Genomic DNA, 20,769 nt, shown 5'->3' with positions numbered 1-20,769 from the left:
ATATATATGTATGACACACTGAATTATCAATGGTAACAACTGTGTTTAGTATAAACTAGTGGCCCCTAAAAGGTGCCATGTGTCACCAGTTGGATAAATTTGGGAGAAGGCCTTACAATGATGCTACAAGTTTTTAGAGATCCACGAAGCAGTTCATGAAATCTTTTTTTGTTTGTTTATAGATTAGCAAGCCCTATAAAACTGAGAGAGGAAACTATAAGACCAAGTTTATCAAGCTATCAAGCAGTTCATAAAGAAGCAGAATGCCTTATTTGATCAAATATATGGGAGAGGACCTTATAATAAAGTTACAGACCAAGCTTGATGAAGATCTGTGTAGGCATTTTTGGGAAGACATTGTTTCAATGTATTTCTAATTTAAGTTCCATAGGCTCCTCAAAATATTGATGACATACAAACTTTGCATCAAAACAATGTTGTAAATATCAATTATGAATAAAGGCCTTTATTGAAATTGCTGCACCCAGTAAACCAAAGGCGCAACTACATAAAACAACATACTTCCCCACTCTTTAGCTGTACTAATTGCTTTAGCTGAAACTTCCTCAAGTGTCTGTTTGGTTTCAGGTGATATCAAATCATGTTCTTTTTTATTTTCAGTGTTACTTTCACTTTCTTGTGTTTTCTGCTCATTCTCATTTTCACTGGATTTCACTTGATGCTCTACAACCTTTTCCTCTCCTTCTGCATTAACAACCAACGTATCTTCTTCCTCTGTATTGTCTACAACACCTAGCCACTTGGACACGTTTTTAAACATGGCTAGGGCTGGTAAAATCTTGATTTAAGTTTTGCAAAAAATGTAAACATCAGCAAGGTGACTAACCGGAAGTTGACAATATATTGCGTACTAAAATTATCATTATTTTAGGTCAATAAAAATATTATTTAGTTATAAGTGTGTGTTGATATTGATTGCAACAAATGGTTGTATACATAAAAATTTCAATATATGAAATTAAAATAAAAAAACATATCAAGACTGCTTTTCTATTACAGTGAATAAATGTGAAATTTACAGTCGTTTCTATGAGAATAACAAAACCAGTCTGGAGGCTTCAAAATGGCGACTTTCTTCGGAGAAGTTGTGCCAACATTTTCAAGAGCTGTTGATGATGACGAAGACGAGTTAGAATCACCAATAATATCAACGTAAGTGATTTCAGGAAATATTTTTCTTTGAGTCTGAAAATATTTTTTCAGGAAAATGTTTACACTTTTCCAGTAACAAAAGGGAAACCCGCAGTTCAGTAAGTTTGTAATGTAATTTCGCGACAGTCATGACTTGCAACTTATGGTCAGGCACTGCTTTTGCTTTTTCATAGGCTTCCACTGTGAGAACTGACCCTGTCACACACCCAAAAATTGAAAGATGACCATTAAAATTGGATTCTGTCAGTAAGACTGCTGCAGTTGGTATCAAGTCAAAACATCCCCTAGTCAAAACGTCCCCTGGTCAAAACACCCCCCATTGATCAGGTCGGATATCCGGGCACTTCAGCGTATCACGTTGCGTAGCAACAAGCGGAGTAGTCTAAATAATGAGACCTCGGGCAGACCGATTTTACATTTTGATATTTTACGTTGTCTACCTAGAGGTCTCAACCAGAAACAATCAAAACTGTGGTGGAAACTGTGGTCAATTGAAATTACGATTTATCAGTAGTCACGATTTTTCTTTAGCCCCATCTGCTTACCTGTTGTTTTAAGTCATAAAAAGTAAATAAAAAACATAAGAACAGGACATATTTATCAAGAATTTCTGTTGTAAAAAATTTAAACCTCTAACGTTTCAATCGTCTTCATGTAATGGCGGTCGGAGGCGTGACCAATGAAAACGCTTCGTGTAGTAATGTGTTTACCGGTGATCGGCCATTTTCCAATATGTAGTACACTCGTGTTAAACCTTGGCATTTTTTTAACTGCCATAGTTTGAATTTTTCTCAAGAAATCTCGGTAATATATACATCATTGAAAAGGAAAAATTACAGGCTTTCTATGTATGTATTTCTTTTTTTTATCCGTTGCATTATTATAACATAATTCCGGCCCAACGGATTCCATTGGGCGTTACTTACGCAAAGAAGAGGACAGTGCTACCACATTCTTTACCTTTTCTGGTTTGTACTCGGAGGCGGATATCGACAAGTCAAAATAATATAACGATATTCAACTCTCGAGTACAATTATTTGGACTACAAGCGGAGGTGACAGCAAACGCTAAATTGTAATTGAAAAGCGTTTCATGTTTCACTAGTGCTGGTTGTTTTTCTTTGCTTACAGTAAAATTTTGGGCAATATTAATAAGTCAGTGAATTTATAATGTAGCATGATGTTCCAGAAATCACTCGGGAGAAAGAAACCTTTCTTTTTTAGGTTTCAGACGTGATATTCATCATTGATCCGTGTTAGTTGCAAGGTCTCATATTTGTGACGGACTGGATGAAAAGTATAATTTAAAAAATCGGAGGTCTTTTTAAAGTAAATAAAACAGAAAATCTATTTCATCTAGTAAGGTTTCTCCATTCGTTTCACTTTTCTCGTTCTTTTTAGTAGCCTGCCATTAAAATACTGTGGTGTCAAAAGTGATTCAGCCACTCCAAATTTAATCAAATCAACACCTCTTACCTAAATTCTCATTCGTATGAAATTTAATGAGAGGTGTCATAATTTAAAGCTTAATAGCACATTATCATCATTATGCGTAAATACTGGAGAAGGGATTTTTTTCTCCCTCGAAGGGTATCAGGATCACAATAGCATTTATAACACAAAGCGGTTTTTTATATGTTACAATTGTTTTAAATGTAATATGACATCTAGAGCTACTGTGTTACACGCGGAGATAAAATGATATATATATTAACTGCATGCTAGTTTCTTTTTTACGAAAAGCCAGGACGTATCACTAAATTGATGACTTCCAATTACGAAAATACTAAAAAAAAGTACTGATCTCTGTTTTGTCAATTATTTAAAACTGAGAACGATAATTTGCACGCTTTGTCTAGAATAATGTTAGTCATATCTTGTAGTTTTCAATATCCATTTTTTTGTTGTTAATTGTTAGACTGTCACAATTGACTGCTTCCACATACCACAAAATTAAAGCATTCATTCCAGTCATAAACCAATCAGTATGTGGTATATTGATGAAAATCAGTTTTGACCAGTTCCTAATGACTATCGCTTATTAATAGATTGATTTCCTGTTTGTTTTATCCCTCTGATGTACCCCTTCAGGTAATTCCTGTCTTATCCGTTTGATGTATGCCTTCAGGGTCTTATGATATTTGGAAGATGCACATTATTGTTATTTGCGTGTCAATTGACAAAGGGATTAATAGAGCTACTACATAAAAAAACTTTAACCAATACACATGCCTGAACATTTAGTTCATTTGAAACTTTAAAATTAATTCACCAAACTATTTTTTGGCTGGAAGGACATTTCTTCAAAAAAAAAAAAATGTCTGCAATAAGATTACATATTGAATAAAGTATAAGTTTTCAACTTTATTTAAATGACTTTCATACTTAATGTACTTCGACATTATAGCATTTTACATTAACTAAATAAAATATATCGCACAAACTACATTTCAGAAAATGGCAACAGTATAATTATTTCAGAGCATTAAAACATTTAGAAAATCAGCTTATTTAAAAAAGACATAAAAATATCAGAAAATTAATTTACTATTTGTTTGATCTGTTCTTTCTTAAAAAGAAAAAAAAAATTCAAGACACTTGAAAGAGATGAAAGAAACAACTGCTACGATTTCAAGCAAAGAAGGTGAATAAAAAAAATGTTTTGTTCTCAGATATTTAGTTTAGATTAATATATGTATAGCAAACTGAGAAAATGTTGAATAAGCTTGGGAACTTGTTTTAATTATATCTGATCCATAGCGCCGAAGAGCAGACAATACATAATCTGTCACTTTTCCAGACCGTTTTAAAATGCCACAAAATCAATTATCACAAAAACCCTACTTTTTTTGAAAAATATATAGATTGTACCATAGCGTAAGGACTGCAGATGATAAAAAAGATGACTCTTGATTTGTTTTATTTGAGAATTAAAGCATCACAACCCACACCGCTAGTTAATTCGCTACGAATTGCGAGGTCCTGCTTTCACCTCCAAGGTAATTTGCATAATCGATTGCTCCGAATGTGACGTCACGCCGACCTGATCAATTTTGGTCAAAACGTCCCCCATTCAGTTTAGAATTTGGTCAAAACGTCCCCCTATTTTTTTTTTGTATTAGATCTAATATGAAAAAGGCAAAGCCTCTGAGCGAGCGTAGCGTAAACGGCAAAGAAACTATTCACTGCTTAAAACAATTCCGAAAAGCTATTCACTTGAAAAGAAACAAACATTTAGTGTCATTATACCTGCAATAGCGAGTATCATACGTTGCAAAATTTATGGAAAGCCGGTGTCACGGTGACGTCATTACCTGTTTGTGGCGTTCTTATGGCTTTATGCTTATTTATGACATTTTATCCCCATTTTCTGGCCAATGCTTGATCTTTTAAAAGAAAATCATATTTTTTTCTACCAACTGGAAATTTTTCTTGCATTGTTTTTGAGTGATGGATAATATTCAGCAACCAAATGAAGTTCTCTATTCACTGCCAACAAAGCATTTCCTGTGAGCACCTGACCTCTAGGGACACACACTTTGTAAAATAAAAGCAAAATTGAAATTATTTCCATAACATAACTTTATAAAAAATAAAGACACCTAATGAACATAGAGATTATAACTCAAATATAAAATAAAAAAAAAAAATTCCCGACTTTGACGGAAGTAGAACAAAATGGCGGCACCCAAAATGGCGGCGCCCAGACGAGAGGAAAATTTTTCAGCTACATCACTTTGCCCCTTTCGGCACATCTTTGTTATATTCGCCTACACATTGCCGTAATGCGAGCTACGCGCTCGCAATTGCGCTTTGCGCAATTGCTCGCGAGCTATGCTCGCTAATATGAAAAGGGCAAAGCCTCTGAGCGAGCGTAGCTTAAACGGCAAAGAAACTATTCACTGCTTAAAACAATTCCGAGAACCTATTCACTTGAAAAGAAACAAAAATTTAGTGTCATTATACCTGTAACAGCGAATATCATACGTTGCAAAATTTATGGAAAGCCGGTGTCACGGTGACGTCATTACCTGTTTGTGGCGTTCTTATGGCTTTATGCTTATTTATGATATTTTTTCCCATTTTCTGGCCAGTGCTTGATCTTTTAAAAGAAAATCATATTTTTTTCTACCAACTGGAAATCTTTCTTGCATTATTTTTGAGTGATGGATAATATTCAGCAATCAAATGAAGTTCTGTATTCACTGCCAACAAAGCATTTCCTGTGAGCACCTGTCCTCTAGGGACACGCACTTTGTAAAATAAAAGCAAAATTGAAATTATTTCCATAACATAACTTTTTTAAAAATAAAGACATCTAATGAACATAGAGATTGTAACTCAAATATAAAATAAAAAAAAAAAACAACAATTTTCCCGACTTTGACGGAAGTAGAACAAAATGGCGGCACCCAAAATGGCGGCGCCCAGATGAGAGGAAAATTTTTCAGCTACATCACTTTGCTCCATTCGGCACACCTTTGTTATATTCGCCTACACATTGCCGTAAGGCGAGCTACGCGCTCGCAGTTGCGCTTCGCGCAATTGCTCGCTAGCTACGCTCGCTATTAATTCTTTTTAATTAATTCATATCTTTTAAAGGGTTTGAAACTTATGGATTATGTTTTGATAATACACAAAATTTTATGATTTATTAGCACCTAAATTAATGCAATCAACACCTATCAACTATACATGGTTGTGCATTAATTGTGCTGAGGGCTTAATATTACTAGGTGTTATAAACCCATTAATCACCAGTAATAAGGTGTGAACATTTATGAAGGGAAAATCTTTTCTTCTATACAATCTAAATTTGTGTAGAATGAACAAAAATCCTGATCAGAGTTATAACTTTATTTATAAAACTTTAATAAAACATCAGAACAGTCACAACTGCATAGTTATTAAGTAAAAATCACATATCACACTATTCATTCACTGTTCTACACCAAGAAGTCAATTTCACAATATAATAATTCAAAGTGTTCCAGCTACACAATATCAAGAAGTGAAATCCACTCCTATGCTAGTTAATGTTTTTATCACAATTATTCCTCCTCGTGAACTGTTGTAGTGAGCCTGGGCTTGTAAATGGTGCTCATCTTTTTTAGCAAGGAACTTGCAGACATACCCTCTGCACGGTAGCTGTAAAAGACATAAGAAACATTTATAGGAGATAGAAATTACAAATTATGCATAAGTAACTGAAAAAATATAGTAAGAGAATGATATTACTGAAAAGAATGTTAAAACCTTTTTACACAAACTATAAATAATTTTCTGAAAAGAAAATCTCTTATCTTGCTGTTGCTGGAAGAGAAGAGTCTTATAAAATTCTGAAAAATTTTTATCAAGGCAGTGAAATACTAATAGCATGAACATAATCACCTGCCAAATTGCAAATACTCTGGCCAATGCATGGACCTATACTTTAAGATAATTACTTCAAATTTTAAGATTTTAAAGATAAAAGAATGTTCTTGATGAATATTTTGTTATCTTAATTTTGATATTTTTGGTCACTAATACAGGTTTCCTCATGGAACGACCCATTATTTCTTTTTAATTCTGGTACTTTAAAATAAATATTTTTTATTTATTTCTCATTCCATTCAATATACAGAATCTCTTGATTGAATTAACACCTACTGATAACACATTATCTCCTCTGATTGGATTAACTTGACAATGCATTGATTACTTGTATATTTGAATTTGTTTGCTTTCATAGTGTGATTATGATCTGTATATTGTTTATTTCTTTCTGACCAGATTTTACAATATTTTATAAAATAAAATAAAAATATTATTAAATGGTAAAAAGTAGTTAATCAGATAATGGAATGTAAACATACAAACTGTATAACTCTATATAATGGGCCTTTTTGTTCCTTAAATAAAGTATATATCTAAACAATGTATAATTGTACCCCCCGACAACAAAGTTGTAAGGGGGGGTATACTGGTTTCAGGTTGTCTGTCTGTCTGTCTGTCCGTCTGTCTGTCCGTCCGTCTGGTCGTCTGTCCGTCTGTCCGTAGACGCAATCTTGTGCGCACCATCTCTCCTTATCCCCTTGACAGAATTTAATGAAACTTCACACAAGTGATCAGTACCAACAGCAGTTGTGCATGGGGCATGTTAGGTTCTTTAAGAAAAAAAATTTGCAGAGTTATGGGACTTTGTTTTTTTGTTACTATACTATATACATAGACACAATCTTGTGCGCACCATCTCTTCTCATCCCCTTGACACAATTTAATGAAACTTCACACAAGTGATCAGTACTAACAGTAGTTGTGCATGGGGCATGTTAGGTTCTTTTAGAAAAAAAATTTGCAGAGTTATGGGACTTTGTTAGCTCACCTGTCACAAAGTGACAAGGTGAGCTTTTGTGATCGCGCGGTGTCCGTCGTCCGTCCATGCGTCCGTGCGTCCGTAAACTTTTGCTTGTGACCGCTCTAGAGGTCACATTTTTCATGGGATCTTTATGAAAGTTGATCAGAATGTTCATCTTGATGATATCTAGGTCAAGTTCGAAACTGGGTAACGTGCCATCAAAAACTAGGTCAGTAGGTCTAAAAATAGAAAAACCTTGTGACCTCTCTAGAGGCCATATATTTCAAAAGATCTTCATGAAAATTGGTCAGAATGTTCACCTTGATGATATCTAGGTCAAGTTCGAAACTGGGTCACGTGGGGTCAAAAACTAGGTCAGTAGGTCTAAAAATAGAAAAACCTTGTGACCTCTCTAGAGGCCATATTTTTCATGAGATCTTCATGAATATTGGTCAGAATGTTTATCTTGATGATATCTAGGTCAAGTTCGAAACTGGGTCACGTAGGGTCAAAAACTAGGTCATTAGGTCTAAAAATAGAAAAACCTTGTGACCTCTCTAGAGACCATATTTCTCAATGGATCTTCATGAAAATCGGTCAGAATGTTTATCTTGATGATATCTAGGTGAAAATCGAAACTGGGTCACGTGGGGTTAAAAACTAGGTCAGTAGATCTAAAAATAGAAAAACCTTGTGACCTCTCTAGAGGCCATATTTTTCATGAGATCTTCATGAATATTGGTCAGAATGTTTATCTTGATGATATCTAGGTCAAGTTCGAAACTGGGTCACGTAGGGTCAAAAACTAGGTCATTAGGTCTAAAAATAGAAAAACCTTGTGACCTCTCTAGAGACCATATTTCTCAATGGATCTTCATGAAAATCGGTCAGAATGTTCATCTTGATGATATCTAGGTGAAAATCGAAACTGGGTCACGTGGGGTTAAAAACTAGGTCAGTAGATCTAAAAATAGAAAAACCTTGTGACCTCTCTAGAGGCCATATTTTTCATGAGATCTTCATGAATATTGGTCAGAATGTTCACCTTGATGATATCTAGGTCAAGTTCGAAACTGGGTCATGTGGAATCAAAAACTAGGTCAGTAGATCTAAAAATAGAAAAACCTTGTGACCACTCTAGAGGCCATATTTCTCAATGGATTTTCATGAAAATTGGTCAGAATGTTCAGCTTGATGATATCTAGGTGAAGTTCGAAACTGGGTCACGTGCGGTCAAAAACTAGGTCAGTAGGTCTAAAAATAGGAAAACCTTGTGACCTCTCTAGAGGCAATATTTTTCATGAGATCTTCATGAATATTGGTCAGAATGTTCATCTTGATGATATCTAAGTCAAATTCGAAACTGGGTCACGTGGGGTCAAAAACTAGGTCAGTAGGTCTAAAAATAGAAAAAACCTTGTGACCTCTCTAGAGGCCATATTTCTCAATGGATCTTCATGAAAATTGGTGAGAATGTTCAGCTTGATGATATCTAGGTCAGGTTCGTAACTGGGACATGTGCGGTCAAAAACTTGGTCAGTAGGTCGAAAAATAGAAAAACCTTGTGACCTCTCTAGAGGCCATATTTTTCACGAGATCTTCATGAAAATTGGTGAGAATGTTTACCTTGATGATATCTAGGTCAAGTTTAAAAGTGGGTCACGTGCCTTCAAAAACTAGGTCATTAGGTCAAATAATAGAAAAACCTTGTGACCTCTCTAGAGGCCATATTTTTCAATGGATCTTCATGAAAATTGGTAAGAATTTTTTATCTTGATGATATCTAGGTCACATGTGCTCAAAAACTAGGTCACTATGTCAAATAATAGAAATAACGACATCATACTCAGTTGAACACTGGGTCATTTGGGGATAGGTGAGCGCTTCAGGACCATCATGGTCCTCTTGTTTTTTTGTTACTATACTATATACATAGACACAATCTTGTGCGCACCATCTCTCCTCATCCCCTTGACACAATTAAATGAAACTTCACACAACTGATCAGTAACAACAGTAGTTGTGCATGGGGCATGTTAGGTTCTTTCAGAAAAAAAATTTGCAGAGTTATGGGACTTTGTTTTTTTGTTACTATACTATATACAGAGACACAATCTTGTGCGCACCATCTCTCCTTATCCCCTTGACACAATTTAATGAAACTTCACACAACTGATCAGTAACAACAGTAGTTGTGCATGGGGCATGTTAGGTTCTTTCAGCGACAAAAATTGCAGAGTTATGGGACTTTAGTTCTTGTTAACATACTATGTACATACAGCCTGCATATGCAATCTTGTGCGTGCCTAATCTACCAAACCCTTGCACACAATTTAATGAATTTTCACACAAGTGATCAGTACCAACCCTAGTTGTGCATGGTGCATGTTACATTCTTTTAGATAAATATTCTGCATAGTTATGGGACTTTGTTTTTTGTTACTATACTGTATACATACAGTCCACATAATTATGCAGTCTTGTGTGTGTCAAATTCAGTGTACTGTGTCAGTGCATGCGGGGGGTACATTCATCACCTTTAGTGATAGCTCTAGTTTTATATGATGTATAGTTCAGCCAGAAAATTACATATTTGCCAAAAAAGTAGTTAGACAATTCGGAATATGATAAGTATTCCGCAAAAGATATTGTTTACTGAAGTCTAGCAATTCAAGAAATCAATAATAATAATAATAATAACATGAATATAACTTACCTGTGTCACAGGTTCTTTGTTGCCAGCTGCCATACGAGTTGCAGACAATGGCATGTTGACACAGTCTGACTTCGTTTCTACACTTAATGCAAGGATACTCCAGAAATACGTTATCTTATAAAAGCACCGATATTTAAACAAATAACAATGCAACACACTATTCACAGAGACAGACAGTATACATACACTAGGATACTAAGAAAATTAGTGGTTGAATATAATAGTTGTAACTTTTTCCACATTATTTAATTATTGTGCAATTAAACTTTAGATACTTAAAAAATAATTGTTTACAAACATCTTGTTTTATGATCCATTATCCCTTTGTCCTCATGCAGTTGTAACAATTTCATTTATAACATAACAACATTATAATTTCTTTTAATTTTATTATTAAATAACAGAAACATCACTTTTTCACTATATAAACATCAGATATAATTTCACAACAATGCTATAACATTCTAAAACTAATGGTTTACAACATTCTAATTAAAAACTATGCATGTAAAACAGTATAATGAACATTTAATATTTACCAAATTAACTTAATTAATATGTATTTACATATGTAATTTTTAAGGGGGTTTTTTGACCTGGTAATTTTTGGAAGTGGGGTGTTTTGACCAGAAAAGGGGGACGTTTTGACCAAAATGGGGGGTGTTTTGACTTGGGGACGTTTTGGTCAGGGGACGTTTTGACTAACATCCCTGCAGTTGGACATTCCGGATGGTTTCAACTTTAATTCAAGGCTGCTGTCCAGCCAACTGTGAGGGCGTAAAGCAGACTACATAGTGTTTCCTGCAGGCCTTTTTAACATGGCGCAGCATCATGCCCCTTTTGAAGTGCAGCCATGCTGCCCTTCTAACTGCCCGTTGTGCCACATGCCCTTTTCAGGCTTTTGTATTTACAGGGCTTATTTTTAGGAGTTGGGGAAGACACTGGGCGCTGGTAAAAAAAAAGACTCAAATGGGGGAAAAATCACACGAAAGAGGCCAATTGGGGAAAATTCACAATATTATATCCATCATGTGATACTGCTTTTACATTAGGCAATAGATTTTTTACAGCAATTCAGATTTTAAGTTATCCTATTTCAGGGATCAAATTAAATTTTTTCCCCACTAACAATGCAGTGCCATTTTTTCCACTAGCAACATGGTTGGTTCCACTTGGTTATTTGGTTTCATAATAAATGTTCAGCTCCGTTTGCAATGTTTTCACGGTTCGGACACAGGCCGGGACATAAGATAAGATAATGTAGCGGTTCTCGTATCGGGTGGCCTCGGTAGCTCAATTGGTAGAGCGTTGGCACGGTAAGCGGAAGGTACGAGGTTTGAATCCCGGTCAAGGCTGCACATTTTTCCTGAGACTGTTACATTTGGGGGCTTGTCCGGGATGCTCACCCTTGGAGCCCATGCAGGGCAAAGCAGTTTGGCTGGGGTGTGCATCCGATTTCGGTTAACAGTCTGCGGCAGACATTGGCCAGGAGTGCCAATGTCTCACAATCAATGTTGGGCGGTTAAAACCGCCCCCAGTTTAAACCAGCGGTTTTAACCGGTTAAAACAGCCCTGGTCAATACTCCCTGAAGTGGTCAATACCGGTCAATACTAGTCGATTGGTCAATACTAGTCAATTAGTCAATACTGACTGCTGAGATATTTTGCAAAGTTTATGAACAATTAAATAATGACTGTTTAAGAGCATTTTGAGCTTGATTAAGGAGAATGCCGGCATTATTATTTAGTTAAAGCAACCTAATCAGTACTCCAAAAATGGTCAGAAGTGGTTGATTGGTCAATACTGGTTGATTCTTTTAACATTTTCTGTAAAGATATATTATTTTTCTACAAAAATTTCACAATAAGTGGAAAAACTGCTACTTTAACTGAACTTTTATTTGTAGAAAGTATTTCATAAACTGTAGAAGTAAGTGTTTGATTCACAAGTGATAATCTATTTTTACTGGTATAAATGATTTAATGAAAAATTGCTGTGAACACCTGGACCCTTTCATGGAAGTGGTTTGTTTTGAGAGCAGTTGTCACATTGCCTGATCGACACCATGTCTTACAATATACAATAGGCATGTTGCTGGCCTGTTTATCTAGTCACTAATTAGCTGTCATGATCAATAATCCCACTGTATTAATCTCAATGCTTGAACATGGTGCTTTATTTTAAAAATAAATAATGCAATCAAAGTATTAAATTTTAATTGACCAGTATTGAGCACTACATATTCTTATCAGGAATATTGCATAAGACCAAATTTTAATTGACCAGTACTGTCCATTTCACAGAGTGTAATTTATTGTAATAAAATCTTTAATCAATTTAAAATCAAGGCTAACTGTAAAGAAGATAATTTAGGCATTGTATAAACTAGTATTGACCAGTCTAGGTATATTGTCCAAAATGGAGCCTGACCAAGAAACATTGCCAGAGACCAAAACTGAATCGACCAGTATTGACCACTAGACTTTTTATTGAACAAAACTTTATATTATTCTAATTGCTTAATTATTTTTATATTACTATTACAGCCTGTGCTAATCTGTGAGTGTACATTATATAAAAGTGTTGAATAAACCAGTATTGACCAACCAAGAATAACCCTAGTATTGAATCGACCAGTATTGACCGGTATTGACCAGTATTGACCGGTTTTAACCAGTATTGACCGCCGGCCCGGTCAATACTCATATTGACCGGCTTTTTGCCAACATTGCTCACAATAAGAGGGAAGCTGTGTAGCGGTTCTCGTATCGGGTGGCCTCGGTAGCTCAATTGGTAGAGCGTTGGCACGGTAAGGCGAAGGTCCGAGGTTCGAATCCCGGTCGAGGCTGCACATTTTTCCTGAGACTGTTACAATAAGATAAGATAAATTTTATTTTGAGTCGGCAAGACAAGTAACAATAAAACATAAGCACTCTAGGTGCTTTTGAACCGGCTTTCTAGTTTCAGAAGAACAAACCAAAGTACTCGATGATTCTTTGGACTTTTGGCTGGACGCGGAAGTTTTAAGTTCTTTCAGGTCACTGCCCATGGTGTCGCTAGAATTTTAAGTATCCCTTGTCCTTTTTCACCTAAAGAAACTCGTCTTAAAGGGACAGTTCAAGTTTTTGGCGATAAATTTCATCTTACTCCTCCCTCTATTGTTATTCTATTCATACCAAGGACAAGTGCTCACAATCGGTATCACAAACAAAACCCACATGGTCTGTTGTGTAAACTAGGTTAGTCGTATAAATTTGACAGTCCCGTAATTGGACAGTCTGTTTTATATAAACATTGATGGTTGACAGTTTTAGATCCATCCAGTACTGCAGCACTGTGGTGCTAGAACAGACTGGAGAAGTTCAAACCCCTTTCCTTTTTCACCATTTGAGTATGTGCACTGTGTGTTGAAGTTTTTGTATGACTTAAATTTATTTAAATATTTTACAGAACCAATGTTAGATGGTCTCCAGTTGTTCGTGCAGAGTTGCTAAAGAAGCCTGATGGGAAATTACCATGTCAGATTCTTATAATTGCAATTGGTCCAGCTGCTGCAGGTAAGAATTAGTGTTGACCTGACTGGATTGCTAAAGAGGTCTTATGGATTGCATGTTTCAATCCATGGTAGTGTAAATGTTCTCTGTGACTAATTAAACAAAGGCATTCAATCCCTGAGTCATTTAGATTAAGTTTATTACAATTTATTTTAGTATCTCAGTGAAGAAAGCCTTTAGTTCAGTTTAAACAAACAACCTTCATGTACATTGGAAGTTGGTCAAGAACAAGATTGTGTTTCCCCATATATACAAAAAAGTAGGACAGATAAATTAGATTGCGTAACTTATTAGAGAAATCAGAGTACATCATAGATAGCCAGAACATTTGCTCAATCGACCATTGATTTGCAGTTAAATGCTCTATTTATTAATTACAATATTATGGAAAAAAACCGGATTACTTAATTATGTCTCCCCCCCTCTGGGGGAGACATATTGTTTTTGCCCTGTCCGTCCGTCCGTACTTCACACTTCATTTCCGAGCAATAACTGGAGAACCATTTGACCTAGAACCTTCAAACTTCATAGGGTTGTAGGGCTGCTGGAGTAGACGACCCCTATTGTTTTTGGGGTCACTCTGTCAAAGGTCAAGGTCACAGGGGCCTGAACATTGAAAATCATTTCCGATCAATAACTAGAGAACCACTTAACCCAGAATGTTGAAACTTAATAGGATGATTGATCATGAAGAGTAGATGACCCCTATTGATTTTGGGGTTACTCCGTCAAAGGTCATGGTCACAGGAGCCTGAACATTGAAAACAATTTCCGATAAATAACTAGAGAACCACTTGACCCAGAATGTTGAAACTTCATAGGATGATTGGTCATGAAGAGTAGATGACCCCTATTGATTTTTGGGTCACTCCGTCAAAGGTCAAGGTCACAGGGGCCTGAACATTGAAAATGATTTCCGATCAATAACTAGAGAACCACCTGACCCAGAATGTTGAAACTTCATAGGATGATTGGTCATGAAGAGTAGATGACCCCTATTGATTTTGGGGTCACTCCGTCAAAGGTCAAGGTCACAGGTGCATGAACATTGAAAATGATTTCCGATCAATAACTAGAGAACCACTTGACCCAGAATGTTGAAACTTCATAGAATGATTGGTCATGTAGAGTAGATGACCCCTATTGTTTTTGGGGTCACTCTGTTAAAGGTCAAGGTCACAGGGGCCTGGTCATGTGAAACCATTTCCAATCAATAACTTGAGTACCACTTGACCCAGAATGTTGAAACTTCATAGGATGATTGTACATGCAAAGTAGATGACCCCTATCTATTTTGGGGTCATTCTGTTAAAGGTCAAGGTCACAGGGGCCTGAACATTGAAAAACATTTCCGGTCAGTAACTTGAGAACAACTTGACCCAGAATGTTGAAACTTAATAGGATGATTGGTCATGCAGAGTAGATGACCCCTATCGATTTTTGGGGTCACTCTGTTAAAGGTCAAGGTCATAGGGGCCTGAACATGGAAAACTGTTTCTGATCAATAACTTGAGAACCTCTTGACACAGAATGTTAAAACTTTATAGGATAATTGGACATACAGAGTAAATGACCCCAATTAAATTTGGGGTCACTCTATTAAAGGTCAAGGTCACAGGGGCCTGAACATGGAAAACAATTTCCGGTCAGTAACTTGAGAACCACTCAACCCAGAATGTTGAAACTTCATAGGATGATTGGTCATGAAGAGTAGATGACCCCTATCGATTTTGGGGTCACTCCGTTAAAGGTCAAGGTCACAGGGGCCTGAACATTGATAACCATTTCCGATCAATAACTTGAGAACCTCTTGATCCAGAATGTTTATAGGATAATTGAACATGCAGAGTAGATGACCCCTATTGATTTTTGGGTCAGTCTATTAAAGGTCAAGGTCACAGGGGCCTGGTCATGTGAAATCATTTCCGGAAAATAGCTTGAGAACCACTTGACCTAGAATGTTGAAACTTAATAGGATGATTGGACATGCAGAGTAGATGACCCCTATTTATTTTGGGGTCACTTGATCAAAGGTCAAGGTCACAGGAGCCTGAACAGTGACTTGAGAACCACTAGGCCAAGAGTGTTGAAACTTAGCAGGATGACTGGACATGCCAAGTAGATGATCCCTATTGCAGCCAACCATCAGTGTCTCTTTGACTTTCGCTCATGACTCCTATTGACTTTTTGCCTATACCACTTTGCATTGGGGGAGACATGCGCTTTTTTGCAAAAGCATCTTCTAGTTTACTATTTGTTTCTTTAAAATCTATAAAATCTTTATTTTTTTAGGGTTTGTTCAGGCTTATGTTTTACATGAAGATTACTATATAGTTGGGGCATTATTCAGTGGACTGGAAGAAACTGACATTAACACATTTGATCAGATGTCACCGTCAGACAAGACATGTTATATCTACAGATCTAGAAGTATTCCGGATGCTTTTCTATGTTTGTGTAAAACAGATGTCACACCAGAACAGTCCTATTCATTTACAGAACAGGTAACTAATGCTTTCAAAGTGAACATGCCTAGTAGATGCTTCTGTTAAAATAAACTTAAATCATACTATACTGAGTCATGGAATAGGTTACCCTTCAGACTCACTTATTTATAGAAATTGATCCATCAGTTTTCAAACATTATCTGACTGAAATTTCCCATTTCAGTGAGGATCCTTAATAGACTAAAGTGAGTATTAATTTGATAAGAATGACAGAGAACTCATTCATATGAATCCTACTGGTTGTAGGAGAGCTAGATATTGCCTTTCTCACTGGTAACCAGTGATAGATTCTTTTCTTGCATGTATCGTTTTAAAAATAATCAAATTATGCTTTTCTTTTAAGCACTATTTTCTTGTTCATGTTGTGGTGTATGATTTTATGTGTTCGTTTATAAATGTAGTTCTTATGGCATTATTTACAGGACAAGCCATCTTACACTACAAGGTGTTATGGTGTAAAACAGTTTTTTGCAAACCCTGGTGAAATAACCAGTTATGATATATTGAATTTCAAAAAATAGCAAGATAAACAACAGGAAGTCACTTGTGTTGCAGCTGACGTCTGCTGCAGAACGTAGGTCTCATCATAGTGGGGTTTACTTTTGTACTTATGGTTAGTCATCTTAAAGATACATAAGACCCAAATTTGTATTTGAAAAATTTGGACAATTACTTTATAGTATCGATGTTAACAAAATTGAACATGTTTGTGTGTATAAACAGTGCAGACTGTCAGGTGTAAAGTAATAAATACATGTATAGCTAAGCACAGTATAAATATGTATTACTAAATGAACAATTTAGCGAAAGACACACATTGAGTGTCTTTTAATTTATTACTATCAATTTATAATTTCAGTTATTTTCTTGCATCAGTACAGAGTCTTCACATTTCTACATGTCAATATTGTGTTCATGCATGACAAGTGAATATAAAAGTGATATACCAGTCTCTGACATGAATCCTCCATTTCTACGATCATTAAAGACTACAAAGTTTCCTGGAACACCGTTAGGCCCTTATCTTGAACAACCTAACCTTGTCTCTGGATTACCAGCTCAATGTGAGTATTTACTAATATTTAGATTGCTTGAAACACTGGTTAACATCAAAACCTTGTCTCTGGAATGCATAATGTAGTTCTACACATTTGAAACACTGGAAATTATGTCGTAACATCATTTATCCATAAAACGTAGAGTGCAGCCTGAACCTGGTATACCGAAATGAAAATCATTTTATGAGTAATAAGCAACCTGTGAGTACATTTTTATTAAAATGGCAAAGTTGCTGCCTTTTGAAAGATAAAATATGATATAAAAAAGGGAAGTTTTGCCTGCCTTTGCCTTTTTACATGCAGACTTCATCGATAGTCATATATTTATTATCACACTGTTTGCAATGTCTTTACTTACATGTTGTACTCCAAATATTTCAGTGTTAACATATGCACAGATGATGGACGTTAAAGCAGTGTTATACATCTGTTACACAGATTCCATATATCCAGACTCATCCTCCATGAAAATATTTTACCCACTTCTTCAGTCTACTCCTATAAGAGATCTTATACAGGTAAGTTTATAAGTCCCTCCTTGTACTCTTGATGAATGTTTCTGTAAGTTAACTGCACGTAAAGCTGAGTCAGGTTATTTTGTCTTATTCCAATAATTCCAAGATTCCAGTGTACAGTTAAAGCTGCCTTACTGATGACCTGTATTAAGCAGGCACTGACCTTAACCAGCCAGTCGGCTAACTTTTCACATTGACATTTTGTTATGATTTCTACTTGTCTGAAGCAACCACCTGCCTTAAGTAGCCAGAGTGTGTTGTTTGAAACTTGTTTCCTTATCAGACTGCTTAACCTTTACCATTAAATTTCTAAAAAGGACTGGTCTATCATTCAATTTTGGCAGTACCATTTATTATTTGAAGGGGTGTTTATTGAAAATTTACTGACTGAATAGCGAACAGTGCAGACCATGATCAGCCTGCACGGATGTGCAGGCTGATCTTGGTCTGCACTGGTCGCAAAGGCAAAATTATTTCCCGCCAGCAGGCTAAGGGATAATACAGGTTTGACCGGACATGATAATCATCTTTGAAGAAATCATATTATACATTTGCAACAGATCAGATTAAGATTTTGTTCTAGCAGCTTGTTTAGGAGATCCTAAAGATGGGATTTCACACAGAAACTGATTTAAAAGAAGAGCTTTCTAACTTTGTGCTCAGGTGAGTTATTGTGAATACTCTTGGTGGCCATCGTCAAGAGTTTAACTGTCTGATAATACTGTAGAGGTCACAATTTCTGGTCAGTCTTAATAAAACATGGTCAGAATATTTTCCTGTGTAAACTGTTAAAGGAGTTCGTAAGTGGGTAAAAAACTAGATTACCAGGTCAGATCATGAAAAAATAAACTTTGTTGACACTTTAGAGGCCACATTTTCTACCTGATCTTCATAAAGCTTTGTCAGAATACTTGTGTCTAAGGAATCAAGGTCAAGTTAAAAACCTAAGTTACATGAGATCAAAGCAAGTTAGAGAAAATCCTTGTAAACACTGTAAAGACAAAATTTTCTACTTGATCATAATTTGCCAGAATGCTTGTCTCTATAAAATCTATTAAATTTTAAATTACCTGGTCTTAAACTAGGTCACTAGATCAAACAATAGAAAAAGCTTGTTAACACTCTAGCAGGGGTGGCAAAATCTGGTTTTGATTTGATTGTCCGTTTTTGTCAATTGCTATTTTGTACTTGTCCGTATGATAGTTATATAGTAAATTCTGGTAAAATTTCACTTGTCCGTACAAGCTTTGGGACAACCTGGGCAATACGGACAATTGAATTTGCCTCCCCTGTCTAGAGGCCACAATTTGTACTCAATGTTCATAAAATGGGTCTTTTAAATTGGTTGTTATGTCAAACCATAGCAAAGCCAGGGTTTCCTCTGGGTCAGTTTCTCTTTGTGCCAACAATTTTGCCAGTCAGAAAAAGTTTTTGCCAGTGGCTCCAAAGTTGGAGCCAATAGTCTGTGAGAGGTGACATACCACTTTTGTTAGATATAAATAATAAATAATTACAGGCATTCAGTAACAAACATGTCTATAGTTATTAAAGTTTATTTCAATCATTAAGATACCAGTTAGCTGCGTCGGCAACTTCACGAGTGACATCTCTTTTCGTTGTTAATTTGCTACAAACAACAATAACCAACACATGCATAATTATCTAATCAGCTGGGAAATTAAACGCCAGTTAATCCAGTTGTACTATAAATTTGACACCAAAAATGTCACTAGCTACTCAAAACACTCTTCTCAAAGTAATGAAGCTTCTAAACCATTGGAATGAATTGCATGAAATTAGCAATGCTAGTTCGCTTCATCCAGATGACATGTGTAGTGAACAACCCATGTCACTAGGTGCAAGGTCAAGGTCACATTTGAAGGTCAAAGCTCATGATAACAACCGTAAGACTTTCCCTGTGTCAAAGCAGCGTCACAGGGTGTTAATTGCTTTTAATGATAGCTCTAGTTTGTTTTTTTTTCTTTCAGGAAAATCCAAAGGCAGAAGAAGTTTTGAAGAAGATAGTTGAACTTTATTCTGTTAAAAACACTATGTATTTATGATACTGGATACACCTGTCTCGTTTACAATGTTTAAATTGCTAAAGGCAAGAGGTTTTCTTGTTGCCAGAGATACCTCAGTGAAAGCTTGTCCTGAGAATTCACAAGACGGATCTTTAGAGAGCATCACAGTGCTTTATATCAGCATAGTGCTGGACACTTGTGTTCAGATTTTAACAATTATGCGACAATGGCTTTTTGAAAAGGGATTGCTGGACTTCCTGTCAGAAAGAGCTAATAAACCCAACAAATGCATCATATCAGTTGCTTTTTATCATCATTTGTCTTGACTTAAGGTGACAAGGTGAGCTTTTGTGATCGCCCTTTGTCCATCCGTCGGTGAACACGAAGGAGGCCACAATTTGCAATTAATAAAACTTGTATTGGCATAATATCTGGCAGGGTCTCCTCTGCTATTTGCCAGTGTAGCCAAATGCTACAAATTCAAAGAACTGGCTACAGATTTTTTCACTTTCGGCGGGTCAGTGTATGTGCGTGCGTGTATCCGTCCGTGGGTGCATCCATCTGTCCGATTTTGTCTGGACCATAACTTTAACCTGCATGGACTAATCTTGTTATGTCTCCCCCAGGAGACATATTGTTTTTGCCCTGTCCGTCCGTACGTCACACTTCATTTCTGAGCAATAAGTGGAGAACCATTTGACCTAGAACCTTCAAACTTCATAGGGTTGTAGGGCTGCTGGAGTAGATGACCCCTATTGTTTTTGGGGTCACTCCGTCAAAGGTCAAGGTCACAGGGGCCTGAACATTGAAAACCATTTCCGATCAATAACTAGAGAACCACTTAAACCAGAATGTTGAACTTCATAGGATGATTGGCCATG

At 36.1% G+C, this 20,769-nt stretch overlaps 2 protein-coding genes across 5 annotated transcripts in view; one reads left to right on the top strand and one right to left on the bottom strand.

Moving 5' to 3' along the window:
* Positions 1–869, bottom strand: part of LOC123552161 (synapse-associated protein 1-like) — a 28,811-nt gene extending 27,942 nt beyond the window's left edge. For 2 of the 4 annotated variants that reach the window (XM_045341590.2, XM_045341595.2), the window contains exon 1: positions 523–869. In XM_045341590.2, the coding sequence (XP_045197525.2) occupies positions 523–781 (259 nt within the window). In that variant the 5' untranslated portion in view covers positions 782–869. The remainder of the gene's footprint in view (positions 1–522) is intronic. The other 2 variants (XM_045341591.2, XM_045341594.2) reach the window with 1 other exon arrangement.
* A 146-nt stretch (positions 870–1,015) lies between these two features.
* On the top strand, positions 1,016–20,179 carry LOC123552162 (proteasome assembly chaperone 1-like). The gene is made up of 6 exons (XM_045341596.2): positions 1,016–1,173; positions 13,681–13,787; positions 16,077–16,288; positions 17,151–17,355; positions 17,731–17,867; positions 19,853–20,179. The coding sequence occupies exons 1-6, from the start codon at positions 1,085–1,087 to the stop codon at positions 19,925–19,927; spliced, it is 825 nt and encodes a 274-aa protein (XP_045197531.2). The 5' UTR covers positions 1,016–1,084; the 3' UTR covers positions 19,928–20,179.
* Positions 20,180–20,769: the final 590 nt, after the last annotated feature.

Source organism: Mercenaria mercenaria, chromosome 4, assembly GCF_021730395.1.
Source record: "Mercenaria mercenaria strain notata chromosome 4, MADL_Memer_1, whole genome shotgun sequence".
Classification (NCBI taxonomy): Eukaryota; Metazoa; Mollusca; class Bivalvia; order Venerida; family Veneridae; genus Mercenaria; species Mercenaria mercenaria.
Note: the sequence above shows the minus strand (reverse complement) of the source record. Positions and strands in the feature narration are given on the sequence as shown.

Coding starts and splice junctions, on each gene's coding strand:
- LOC123552162 (XM_045341596.2), top strand. CDS start 1,085: ATGGCGACTTTCTTCGGAGAAGTTGTGCCAACATTTTCAAGAGCTGTT. Junction 1,174..13,680: donor GAATCACCAATAATATCAAC/GTAAGTGATTTC, acceptor AATATTTTACAG/AACCAATGTTAGATGGTCTC. Junction 17,356..17,730: donor CTCTGGATTACCAGCTCAAT/GTGAGTATTTAC, acceptor CAAATATTTCAG/TGTTAACATATGCACAGATG.